Source organism: Xyrauchen texanus, chromosome 35 (assembly GCF_025860055.1).
Source record: "Xyrauchen texanus isolate HMW12.3.18 chromosome 35, RBS_HiC_50CHRs, whole genome shotgun sequence".
In the NCBI taxonomy this organism is placed as follows: Eukaryota; Metazoa; Chordata; class Actinopteri; order Cypriniformes; family Catostomidae; genus Xyrauchen; species Xyrauchen texanus.
The window spans coordinates 40,049,228-40,063,216 of NC_068310.1; the positions used below are offsets into that span (position 1 = coordinate 40,049,228).

At 37.0% G+C, this 13,989-nt stretch overlaps 1 protein-coding gene across 1 annotated transcript; it reads left to right on the forward strand.

The window, feature by feature from the left end:
• The first annotated feature begins 9,764 nt into the window (after window positions 1-9,764).
• LOC127628619 (E3 ubiquitin-protein ligase TRIM39-like) lies at window positions 9,765-12,360 on the forward strand. Its single transcript, XM_052105396.1, has 6 exons — window positions 9,765-10,397; window positions 10,587-10,682; window positions 10,793-11,023; window positions 11,144-11,166; window positions 11,242-11,360; window positions 11,448-12,360. Exons 1-6 carry the CDS (start codon window positions 9,996-9,998, stop codon window positions 11,981-11,983), a joined length of 1,407 nt encoding a protein of 468 aa, XP_051961356.1. The 5' UTR covers window positions 9,765-9,995; the 3' UTR covers window positions 11,984-12,360.
• Window positions 12,361-13,989: the final 1,629 nt, after the last annotated feature.

The following is a 13,989-nucleotide window of genomic DNA, read 5'->3' on the forward strand; positions in this document are numbered from 1 at the left end:
TGTTATTAAAGATACAATTAATGAAAACGCTGTTGTACGCTACTATATATCTTATTATTAAAACAAATTGTAGAAAAGTAAACTACCAACAAAAACCAACCCAAGTGCACAAGCGCACATTTTCAGCTGGGTTCTTCTTATCGGTGTCCTCCATCCGAGTCCGAAGGCAAACTTGATGCAAAAATGGACTCCATCTTGTTTCTGGTGAATTTGATTTTCTTGTGAAGAAAATTGTATTTTACACAACTTTGAAGCGTTGTTGGCTCGTCGACACCACCAATCGGTAAGACGTTATTAAGGCAAAATACATTTAGCTGTAAACTAAATAAATTAAGAATAGATCCATTGAACTCCTGGAAAATTTCTTACAGGATATTTAAAAACTTAGACTTCAGTTTTTAGTTTACAGTTGAATGTATTTTGTATTTAGATCATTTGTGTATCTTATGTTTATATAAATAACTTTTTTAATGTCCAGAAGAATGGATTACACATTACCATACACTATTGTGTATAAATATATATGTATGTTTATTAACTCAGCAAAAAGAAACATCCCTTTTCAGGACTCTGTATTTTAAAGTATTTTGTATAAATACAAATAACTTTTCAGATCTTTATTGTAAAGGATTTAAACAATGTTTTCCATGCTTGTTCAATGAACCATAAACAATGAATGAACATGCACCTGTGGAACGGTCATTGAGACACTAACAGCTTACAAATGGTAAGGTCACAGTTATGGTAATTAAGGTCAGTTATAAAAACTTAGGACACTAAAGAGACCTTTCTACTCTGAAAAACACCAAAAGAAAGATGCCCGGGGTCCCTGCTCATCTGCGTGAACGTGCCTTAGGCATGCTGCATGGAGGCATGAGGACTGCAGATGTGGCCAGGGCAATAAATTGCAATGTCTGTACTGTGAGACGCCTAAGACAGCGTTACAGGGAGACAGGAAGGACCGCTGATTGTCCTCGCAGTGGCAGACCACGAGTAACAACACCTGCACAGGATCGGTACATCCGAGTAGCACACCTGCGGGACAGGTACAGGATGGCAAACACAACTGCCCGAGGTACACCAGGAACGCATAATCCCTCCGTCAGTGATCAGACTGTCTGCAATAGGCTGAGAGAGGCTGGACTGAGGGCTTGTAGGTCTGTTGTAAGGTAGGTCCTTGACAGACATCACCGGCACCAACGTGGCCTGTGGGCACAAACCCACCTTCACTGGACCAGACAGGACTGGCAAGAAGTGCTCTTCACTGACGAGTTGTGGTTTTGTCTCACCAGGAGTGATAGTCGGACTCGTGTTTATCGCCGAAGGAATGAGCGTTACACCGGGCCCTGTACTCTGGAGCGGGATCGAGTTGGAGGGTCCATCATGGTCTGGGGCGATGTGTCACAGCATCATCGGACTGAGCTCGCAGTCATTGCAGGCAATCTCAACGCTGTGCATTACAGGGAAAACCTCCTCCCTCATGTGGTACCCTTCCTGCAGGCTCATCCTGACATGACCCTTCCGCATGGCAATGCCACCAGCCATACTGCTCGTTCTGTGCGTGATTTCCTAGAAGACAGGAATGTCAGTGTTCTGCCATGGCCAGCGAAGGGCCCGAATCTCAATCCTATTGTGCACGTCTGGGTCCTGTTGGATCGGAGGGTGAGGGCTAGGGCCATTCCCCTCAGAAATGTCCGGGAACTTGCAAGTGCCTTGGAGCAAGAACTGGCAAATCTGGTGCAGTCCATGAGGAGGGTGGGTGGCTTCCTTATCTCCTAAAAATGATTTAGAAGAGAATGATATGTCTTACAGAGATGCATGATATTTTCATATAAAAAGGCTCTGACAACATAAAGACATTCAGTATGGTTTTAAAGGAATAGCTCATCCAATAATTATAATTTACTCTTCATTTACTCACCCTTAAGTGGTCTCAAACTTGTACGACTTCCTTCCACAGAGCACAAATAACATATTTTAGATATATGATCGGTTTATCTCCATACAATGCAACAAGGCATAAAGGCGTCAAAAAGGTATGAGTAAGACTAATCGTTTTTTTGATTAGAACAAACAAATAAAACAATTTTACACTCCTTTTTCACTATAAATCTTGACAGAAGCAGTCTCCTAGCCCTAGATTTCAAGTTTGATTACACTTCCTGGCACCATCTAGCATTCTGGCATGCATTAAGCACTATGAAGTGTAATTAAAATATCTTCGTTTGAATTCTATGGAAGAAAGTCATGGGAGTTTGAGATGACATACGGTTGAGGAAATGATGAGAGAATTACTAAAGTAAAGAGACTTCTTGGAGTGATATATTACAATAAATTAGACAGAAAGACTCGAGTTTGACGAAACGTGATTATATTTTGAAGACCAGATGAAAGAAAATCCGCCGATGCGGGTCTGATTTGATGTGTGCAGTGATCTCTGAGTGCAATGCGCTTCTCCAACACACGAACATTCAGAGAGATCTGGGCCCCGTTTCTCAATAACTATTGATCTTAGCTGTTAAAAGCATTTTCTACGAGCGATTTTATGAACGTTTGTTATTTTTTATGTGCATATTATGTGTGATATTACACCCGCAAAATGCGACGAGACTCAATCCAGTTCGCGAGCTCCTCTCCAAATGCATTTCATGCACGAGTCATTTTGCTCATCTACCTGCGAAATATGTCTCAGAGTGACACATGACAAGAAATGCTGACGTGTTTGAAGAAACACACTTTATTATATGTTTAAGTACAGACAAAAGAAAAGCCGTCAATGCTCGTGTCTGATTCACTGTCCATTTTGTCCAAAAGTGTCTCACAATAGTCTTTTATGAGTGATGTCTACTCACAATGACTTGAGGGGGCCTGTTGTTCAAAATTAACTGTTTTGGATGTCAAAATCACTTTTTCTGTCGGACCCTGCAACTTTTACGACTGCTCACTCCGCCATCTTGCTCCTCCCTCAAATTTTAACTATTCAAGACCATGACATGATTAATATGTATAATATCCCAGTTAAAAATGAAGTCAGATACTTAGGTATTATAATTTCTAAAGATAAAAAGGTTAGAGAAACATCCAACATAGAAAATATCATTCAGAAAAATAGAACTATTCTTAACAGTTGGCTTCAAAGAGACTTATCTGTTTTTGGACGCATTTTACTTACTAAAATGCAAAGCTTGTCCAGACTTACCTTCCCAGCCTACTCATTGGATATACCCGACAAATGAATTAAGAAGATCAATCAAGATAATTTCAATTTTATATGGAAAAATATCATTATGTAAATAAAAGCGATACAGTGAAACCTGCCAAAGAAGGGGGGTTAAATGCCATTGACTTTGACCCAATGAATGGTACCATCAAATTAAAATGGTTACAAAATTGTATTATAAAAGGTGATAATTTCTGGTTTGATTTCCCCTTCAAAATCTTCAAAATGTTTGGTGGCATACATTTCTTATTAAGATGTGACTTCAACATTTCCAAACTACCGAATAAGCTTTCAACTTTCCATCAACAGGTTCTCCAATACTGGAAACTCATACACAAACATAACTTTACTCTTCACACGGTCCCAATATGGAATAACAGAAGTATATTAATTAAGAGAAAATCTTTTTTCTACAGTGAATGGATGGGAAAGGGTGTCTGGTCGATTGTTCATTTATTAGATAATTGTGGTAACTTCTTAACATATGACGTCTTTATCCGAAATACAGTTTGATGTGCACTGAGAGGCAATTTAAAACTGTAATTCAGGCAATCCCACAAGCTCTGATCTTCATTTTAGTAAAAGGCATGTTAACATACTCTGTGGTTATTCCTCGAGAGCCCACGTTAATCATAGATGCATATAATTTCTTAGATTAAAAATAAATGTAATAACACATTTTTTAGAAATGTCCTCACTTCGATCTGCTTCCCTTCACCATTCAAGAGAAAACATATCTTCCAGAAATGTACCAGCAATTGTTTAGTGAAGATAAGAACCAGTTACCTTTCTTTTCCTATTTCACCGAAGGTAAAAGAAGTTCACTTCAAAGTGATGAATGAGATTTATCCATGTAACAACTTCTCGCATCAAAGATTTAATATGGATGTGAATGTTTGTACTTTCTGTGATTCTGACATTGAAACCGCAGAACATCTCTTCTTCTCTTGTAGTGTAACCCAGACCTTCTGGGATGCTTTCCAGTACTGGATCATGTACGATACACAAAATATCCCAATCTTAACATATGAATATTTGGACTTCAAATGGAGAACAGAACAACTGAGTTTGGAGTGAATAATCTGATTTTAATGGCCAAATATTTCATACACAAATGTCGATTTCTTAAAACATCCCCCGTCTTTAATGCCTTTCTAAATGATATAATTCTGTATAAACAATCCCTGAAATGTTGCAAAACAAAAAAAAGCCCTAATTGTTCATGAATACTTATGTATCCTTATGAATCCTTAGTGTCTACTGCTGAGTCCCTTGGTCTCTTTTCCCTTCATTTATTTTTGTTTGTTTGGTTTTGTTTTTTGGAAAATGTATCAATGTTGTACTCCATATTCAATTCATGTTGTAAGATTGATTGAATATGATTGCAATGTGCCTTGTTGTATGTTTGATATGAATCTTTAATAATAAAAAAAAAAGTTTCCGTCAAAAAAACAAAAAGTTGGTTTTGACACTCAGGGCGGGGCCCAATCCTTTCTGTTAACAAATGCTATTGGCTGCTGACCAAATACTGTATTGATTGGCTGCATCTCTTCGAATCTCTCGTGATTGGCTGTTGTTGGACGAGAACAGACAGAAAGCGGGAACTTTTTATTTTTGACAAGAAAAAACTTACAAAACTCTCTTAGTGGAGAAATAAGAAATATACATCAATTGGAACAATACAATTATTGTCAGTGTAAATGAAAGAAAAGCGTCCCCTACACAATACTGAACAACAAAAAGCAAACAACAAGGGGGTCAAAAGTCTGGAGATCAAAAGGCTTGAGAAATAATTTAAATATTAAAGAAAACATTTAAATAAAAGCATCCTTTAAAAGACGTAGCAAGTGGATATTTATCGAAACAATTGTCTGGATATATCACTACACATCTTTCTTGCAATTTTACTAGATTTTACTTATTTCAGTGAGGAAAATATGATTTATAATCGTTCATAAACCATGAAAAAGAAGGCTTCGAATATCTCCACTTACTATAATGAATGATATTCACCCACGAGGACAATCAATATTAACCACATCAGAAAGGGATGAATCTACATTATGGATTCATATAAAAGAGAATTTGTGATAAGTCAAACATCAGGATGTCATCAATCTTAAATGACAGCCAATTATGTAAATCAGCCCAAAAGCTTTTGGCCATAGGACATACAAAGAACAAGTGTTCCAGAGTCTCATCAGCTGCCTCACAAAATACACAGGGATCTACTTCCAATTTAAACCTCTTTCTAAGAAAGTTATAAATCATTTTAAAGTGAGTCTCTTTGACTTTAGGGGAAATGGGCCATTTGATGAATTTGAAATGTGGTTTATCTATGGACAAGGCATTCATATTTGGAATTTGTACACACAATCCTCTATTATAATCCCAAAACATGTTGTTATATAAATACATTTGTTATAAAATTTTCTGTAATTCATTAATTACTAGATTTGGTAAGGTTGGTGAAAGTCCATCACCAGTAGACTGGAGATACAGTGAGTGGGAGCATTGCGGCCCCACAGAACGATGGGTAATACCAGACTGTTTCCTGTCATGTTTTCTGTGATACTGAAGAGATAAGAGAGATATTAGATATATGTATTATTAGAGACACTTTTTACCATATTGACATTTCCCCAAAAGTAAGATCTTTTTCCCCATGTGCACTTGCAAACTGTATTCTGGCTTTTTTATGGTGGTTTGGAGCAGCGGCTTCTTCCTTGCTGAACAGCCTTTCAGGTGATGTCCATATAGGACTCGTTTTGCTGTGGATCTAGATACTCGTCTACCTGTTTCCTCCAGCATCTTCACAAGGTCCTTTGCTGTTGTTCTGGGATTGATTTGCACTTTTCACACAAACTACGTTCATCTCTAGGAGACAGAATGCATCTCCTTCCTGAGTGGTGTGATGACTGTGTGGTCACATGGTGTTTATACTTGTGTACTATTGTTTGTACAGATGAACGTGGTCCCTTCAAGCGTTTGGAAATTGCTCCCAAGGATGAATCATACTTGTGGAGGTCAACAATGTTATTTCTGAGGTCTTGGCTGAATTATTTTGATTTTCCCATGATGTCAAACAAAGAGACACTGAGTTTGAAGGTCTTAAAATACATCCACAGGTACACCTCCAATTCAGTACACCTCCTATCAGAAGCTAATTGGCTAATTGTCTAAAGGCTTGACATAATTTTCTGGAATTTTCCAAGCTGCTTAAAGGCACAGTTAACTTACTGAATGTAAACATCTGACCCACTGGAATTGTGATTATAGTCAATTAAAAGTGAAACAATCGGCCTGTAAAACAAATTGTTGGAAAAATTACTCATGCACAAAGTAGATGTCCTAAACGACAATTTTTTTTATATATATTAAATCTGTGGAGTGGTTAAAACATTTGTTTTAATGACTAAGTGTATGTAAACAACTTAAAAACTTAACAACTATTGGAAATAACTTAATTGAAAGTAATAATTGTTTTTACACTAAAATCATGTTGTTACGATGCATAATAATGACATCTTGTGGCTATACTTAAAAAAAAGAAAAAAAAAGAAAAGCCAGATTCACTTCCATTGTAAAATTGTATTCTTTTTTTTAAAAAAGGGACGAGTCGAAATACATTTTTGTGTTAATTAATATTATGCCAAAAACACTGTTAACTGAGCTAAACTCTCAACCGGAACACTCCTTTAATTGGTCCTGCGGTCTGCTAAAATAAAAAATAAATAAGTAATTTTTTAAGTGATTTTTAAAATAGACTACATACATTCCACATAGCCTCTCACTTATATGAGCTCATAAACGATGCATGCTAATAAAAGAGTTAGCAAAATGCAATTTAAAATAGTTTTAGATGGAGGATAGCATGACACAACAGGAAATGTCAATTACCCAAACAACAAAAAACACAGTCTCCGAAATTCCAGAAACACAAAAATGAGAAAGTACAAAAACTGAAGCTCTGAAATTCAAATAAACTGCAGATATTAATGAAAACTGTATCAATTAACTTATGACTATTCATAGCTATTATATAGCATGTAGCCTACACTGTTCACAGTATGCAAATTTAATAGTAATAATAATAATTATAGTAATGTCTGAACCAAAGAATCCTTCTTGACTCATTATCTGATCAGACGGCTAACACAAAAATCCAATATGGAAAATAACCACATAATAACTGGCCAATATGTGAAACATGAAATAAGAGCATTTTCCCAAATAGAGCGAAACGCAGATCATTAGAGATTCAGGAAGAGGGCTGAACGATTTGGGGAAAAAATCGAATTGTGATTATTTAAAAAAAAAAAAGATTGCAATTGCGATTTGAACTGCGTATATGATTAACATGTGATTTATTTTAACCAAAATTTAAACAAATGTGCCCGTGCTTTACTGCCGACCAGAAATACTAGAAAGTGTTTTCACAATTGAAATATTTGCTTTGTAAAAATATTTTTGTCAGTATTTATAAAAGGTTCAGTTCACTTTTCATCATTGCTTTTTGAAACTTTGTCAACTTGAATATTATTGCAATAAAAATAATAATAATAAACTTAATAAAAATTATTATAGAAATATATTATTGTATAGTAATATTTTATCACTATTACCATTTATTATTATTATTATTTTAATAATCTAACCCTATTGAACGATTCTGTAAGCGCTGATCCAATTCAATCCAACAAAACCACCCTTTAACTAGTTTCTGCTTCGACATTAACTGAAATGTTAAGATGGCCATAAATAACAACAATTCCTGTATTATGATTCATAACAACTGTAATCAATGTTCACTTTTCAGCCAAGCAACATAATAATGACTAGAAACAATTGGATTGGGTTTTCCAAAGTGTCAGAATTTAACGACCGTTCAACAAACCCAGAAAATGTTCTGAAATTAAACCCTTTCAAAGTAATCAATGACTGTTCATCCATACACACGGTCACAGCACGAGAGGACAGATTCATTGACCAACACTTTTCCACAACGAATGAATTCAGATATTTCAATTTAGCCATATACAAATGAGGTGTTCATTTTCCCCCAGAGATGTTACTGGTGTTCATATCATAATTTGCATCGGCATCACAACCTCAATATCAATGCTGTACTGGCAAATGTGCATTGCAATGCACATAACATGTAATATTATTTGCATGGGTGCAACTAAAGCAGGTGCTGGTACCACATTTTCAACGGGACCAAATAAACCCTGATGTGGCCCAGCCTGAGACCGAGTTTTACACCCCTGTTTTAATCTATTCTTTGACTAACATGCTGTATAAATACTGTAGTGATATCATGGTAAGGTACTGGTATCAGATGGGAATACAATGGTGATTTTATTTTGGTTAATCGTTCAACCCTAATTCCAACCATCATTGACAAACATCAGATGTGCATGTCACAGGTTAACCTCAAAATCAATATCCTTCTGGTAAAACAACACAGAAACAACGCTGTAAGTTCTACTTGTGTAAGGTTACACTACCAAACCCTGATGATTTACACCCGTAGCTACAAGTACAGAATATAATTACAACATGAGATGAAATCACACCAGCATTGGATCAAAGCCCTTATTAATTAAAGAGCAGTCTGGTATGTAATGTATTGATAAATAGACATCATAGATTTTGACTGGAAGTACTATAGAGTGATTCTGCAAGCGCTGATCCAATTCAATCCAACAAAACCACCCTTTAACTAGTTTCTGCTTCAACATTAACTGAAATGTTAAGATGGCCATAAATAACAACAATTCCTGTATTATGATTCATAACAACTGTAATCAATGTTCACTTTTCAGCCAAGCAACATAATAATGACTAGAAACAATTGGATTGGGTTTTCCAAAGCAGGTGCTGGTACCACATTTTCAACGGCCCAAATAAACCCTGATGTGGCCCAGCCGGAGACTGAGTTTGACACCCCTGTTTTAATCTATTCTTTGACTAACATGCAAAATACTGTAGTGATATCATGGTAAAGTGCTGGTATCAGATGGTAATACAATGGTGTATATGTACATATATGCATGTAATTTGGTACTCTTTTATAACATATGTGTACTTATAGTGGGTATAGTGCACATAGTGTGTCTCAATGTTTTATGTGTATATATTGAAAAGAGTGTATAGTTTACGTGAGTAGATAATTAGTGTATAATGTATGCCAGTATGAAATAGTGATGTGAGTGTGTGTGTGTGTGTGTGTGCATCTCTGTGTTTATCATTATTATTATTATATGACAGCACATCTATATGAGTGTCCGGTCGTGTCAGATTAAATGTCGTTGTGTGTTTTACTCACCGGAGCGGATATTTATCGCCTCATGATCGTTCTGTCGGTGTTATTAATGAAAATATAGCGTTAATTCCGCAGCGGCTCACTGGTCAGCTGACGGAGGCGTGCTCTTACGTCATTGCGTCATCAACGTGGTCTCTGCTGCCCCCAGCGGACAGTCTGTACACTGTAAGGTGTGTCACTTTCGTTTCTTAACCAGGAAGAAGTCTGAGACTGACACACCAGTTGATTTACAGTTTTAGATCACGTCTGACCTGAAGCTCATTCGACTGAAGAACACGGAATAATTTGATCAGGATTAGGACAGTAATATTTGGGATGCACATTATTGAAATGCTCTGCTGTGAATGTGAAACTCTTTGATTTAAAAACAGAATACTGAGTGTTAAAACGGGATTAGTAAACTGAAAGTGAAACTTTGAAGAAGGATTTTGACGTGTGACTCAGAAAATGGCGTCTAAATCTTTTTCTGAGGAGGATTTCTCTTGTCCTGTGTGCTGTGATGTTTTTAAAAATCCTGTTGTCCTGTCCTGTAGTCACAGTGTGTGTGAAGAGTGTATTCAGAAGTTTTGGGAAAGTAAAGGATCGAAAGAATGTCCAGTTTGCAGAAGAAGATCATCAAGGGATCGTCCTCCATTAAATCTGTCTTTGAAGAATCTGTGTGAGACTTTCTTACAGGAGAGAAGTCAAAGATCTTCATCAGGATGTGAAGCAGTCTGCAGTCTTCATGAAGAGAAACTCAAACTCTTCTGTCTCGATGATCAACAGCCGGTGTGTTTGGTGTGTCGAGATTCCAGAACACACACAAATCACAAATTCTGTCCTGTAGATGAAGCTGTCATCGATAATAAGGTCAGATCAATTATATTCAAAACATTTATTGAATCAGCACAACTTGCAGCATACTTTATGATTGCATATATGAACAAATAATTACAGACAGTAAATGAAGATTATTCTGGTCAAACTCATAATGATCTAAAAAGCAGAACAGGGCTGGAAAGTAAGAACTCTTTATATTAACATGTCCATTTCTTTCAGGAGAAACTCAAAACTGCACTAAAACCCTTACAGGAGAAACTGAGAATATTTGAGGAGTTTAAACAGAATTTGGATCAAACTGCAGAACATATTAAGGTTTGAATTAAACTGTGTAATTAAAGAGTGTGAAACATCCCATTTTTGGAAGTGTATATTGATATACAGTTTGACCATCAGATCTTTCTCTGAAATGTCTTTTGTTTCAGTTTCAGGCTCGACACACAGAGAGGAAGATTAATGAGGAGTTTGAGAAACTTCACCAGTTTCTACATGATGAAGAGGCCGCCAGAATAACAGCACTGAGAGAGGAAGAGGAGCAGAAGAGTCAGATGATGAAGGAGAAGATTGAGAAGATGAGCAGACAGATTTCATCTCTTTCACACACAATCAGAGTCATAGAGGAGCAGATGACAGCTGAAGATCTTTCATTCCTACAGGTGGAAACAATGAACATTTATACAACTTCAATATTCATTATACTGGAGACAAATGTCAGTTTCAAACATTAAAAGCAAATTCAGTTTGGATGAATAATCTGTGTTTCTTTCTTTTTACAGAACTTGAAGAGCACAATGGAAAGGTTTGTATTGTGTTTCCTGTTTCTCTCTAGGTTCTGAACCCAAATCAACACGACTGACTCCTGAATGTTTTTCAGAACCCAGTGTACACCAGCAGATCCAGAGAACATTTCAGGAGTTCTGATCAATGTCCCAAAACATCTGAGCAACCTGAAGTTCACTGTGATACAGAAGATGCAGGAAAATGTTCAATACAGTGAGTTGAGAATACAACAATGAATTCATAATGATCATTTGTGTTATTTGATGTGTGTTTGAGTGTGTATCTGTCCTCTCTCTTCAGCTCCAGTGACTTTGGACCCCAACACTGCTCACTGTAATCTCATCGTGTCTGATGATCTGATCAGTGTGAGACTCAGAGAAGAGAATCAGCTGCTTCCTGATAATACTGAGAGATTTGATGTGTATCAGTGTGTTTTGGGTTCAGAGGGTTTTAATTCAGGGATTCACTGTTGGGATGTTCAGGTTGGAGACTGTACACACTGGTGTTTGGGTGTGATGACAGAATCTGCTCAGAGGAAGAATGAAATATTGTCCAGGAGTGGACTCTGGTGTGTTTGGTTTTATGATGGTGAATATGGTGCATTCATTTCACCTGATCAAGAATCTCGTGTCTCAGTGAAAGAGAAACTCCAGAGAATCAGAGTTCAGCTGGACTGTGACAGAGGAAAACTGTCATTCTCTGATCCTCTCACTAACACACACATACACACTTTCACACACACGTTTACTGAGAGAATATTTCCATGGTTCTGTGTTTATCGTGACATTTCTCCTCTGATGATCTTACCAGTGAACTCCTCTGAAAAAAAGACTTAAGAATGAAATTACAGATTAAACTTGTATCTGCAAAAGTTGAGTTTCTGTAGAAGACAGACTAATCAAATGTGTCTTTGTAGCATCAGCTGTTAATTCATTTATTCTGACATGTTTTAAAGCTTTTTAATGATGCTGGCTAAGATGTGAATTCATATGTGAGATCAGTGATTTACTGAACATCTTAATAATGTGATCTCGGGTTGTTATTGATCATTATATGACAGATATTAGGAACAGTGAAGTTCTCAAAATAATCATTATAATACAACTGCTCAACTCATTGTAAAGATGTATATTTAGATGTTTTATCTGTATTATCAGTTATAAATTCACTGACCAACTGCTGTTTTAAAGACCATTTTATAAAACATATAATCATCAAGTCATGGAAACTTTTCAAGAGTTTTTAAGAAGTTTAATTTGTGTTTGTAAAATAAAAAGTATCATAAAAATGTTTTTTATTGTTTTAACTCCAAACACTCACATTTATAACTTAATCTGATACACTAAAGTAAAATATAGAGTTGAGCTGGACTCCATCCGAGGCCGAAGGCAAACTTGATGCAAAAATGGACTCCATCTTGTTTCTGGTGAATTAGATTTTCTTGTGAAGAAAATTTTATTTTACACAACTTTGAAGCGTTGTTGGCTCGTCGACACCACCAATCGGTAAGACGTTATTAAGGCAAAATACATTTAGCTGTAAACTAAATAAATGAAGAATAGATCCATTGAACTCCTGAAAAATTTCTTACAGGATATTTAAAAACTTACACTTCAGTTTTTAGTTTACAGTTGAATGTATATTGTCTACATAAGATAAACTAATAAAATACAGTTTTCAAAATTGATGTTAATAATACACAGATGTCAGTAGATCATTTGTGTATCTTATGTTTATATAAATCACTTTTTTTTAATGTCCAGAAGAATGAATTACACATTACCATACACTATTGTATATATATAAATATATATGTATGTATGTATGTATATTAACTCAGCAAAAAAGAAACGTCCCCTTTTCAGGACTGTAAAAATACAAATAACTTCTCAGATCTTTATTGTAAAGGGTTTAAACAATGTTTTCCTTGCTTGTTCAATGAACCATAAACAATGAATGAACATGCACCTGTGGAACGGTCATTGAGACACTAACAGCTTACAAATGGTAAGGTCACAGTTATGGCAATTAAGGTCAGTTATAAAAACTTAGGACACTAAAGAGACCTTTCTACTGACTCTGAAAAACACCAAAAGAAAGATGCCCGGGGTCCCTGCTCATCTGCGTGAACGTGCCTTAGGCATACTGCATGGAGGCATGAGGACTGCAGATGTGGCCAGGGCAATAAATTGCAATGTCTGTACTGTGAGACGCCTAAGACAGCACTACAGGGAGACAGGAAGGACCGCTGATCGTCCTCGCAGTGGCAGACCACGAGTAACAACACCTGCACAGGATCGGTACATCCGAGTAGCACACCTGCGGGACAGGTACAGGATGGCAAAAACAACTGCCCGAGGTACACCAGGAACGCATAATCCCTCCATCAGTGATAAGACTGTCTGCAATAGGCTGAGAGAGGCTGGACTGAGGGCTTGTAGGTCTGTTGTAAGGTAGGTCCTTGACAGACATCCCCGGCACCAACGTCACCTGTGGGCAGAAACCCACCTTCACTGGACCAGACAGGACTGGCAAGAAGTGCTCTTCACTGACGAGTTGTGGTTTTGTCTCACCAGGAGTGATAGTCGGACTCGTGTTTATCGCCGAAGGAAAGAGCGTTACACCGGGCCTGTACTCAGGAGCGAGATCGAGTTGGAGGGTCCATCATGGTCTGGGGCGATGTGTCACAGCATCATCGGACTGAGCTTGCAGTCATTGCAGGCAATCTCAACGCTGTGCATTACAGGGAAGACCTCCTCCCTCATGTGGTACCCTTCCGCATGGCAATGCCACCAGCCATACTGCTCGTTCTGTGCGTGATTTCCTAGAAGACAGGAATGTC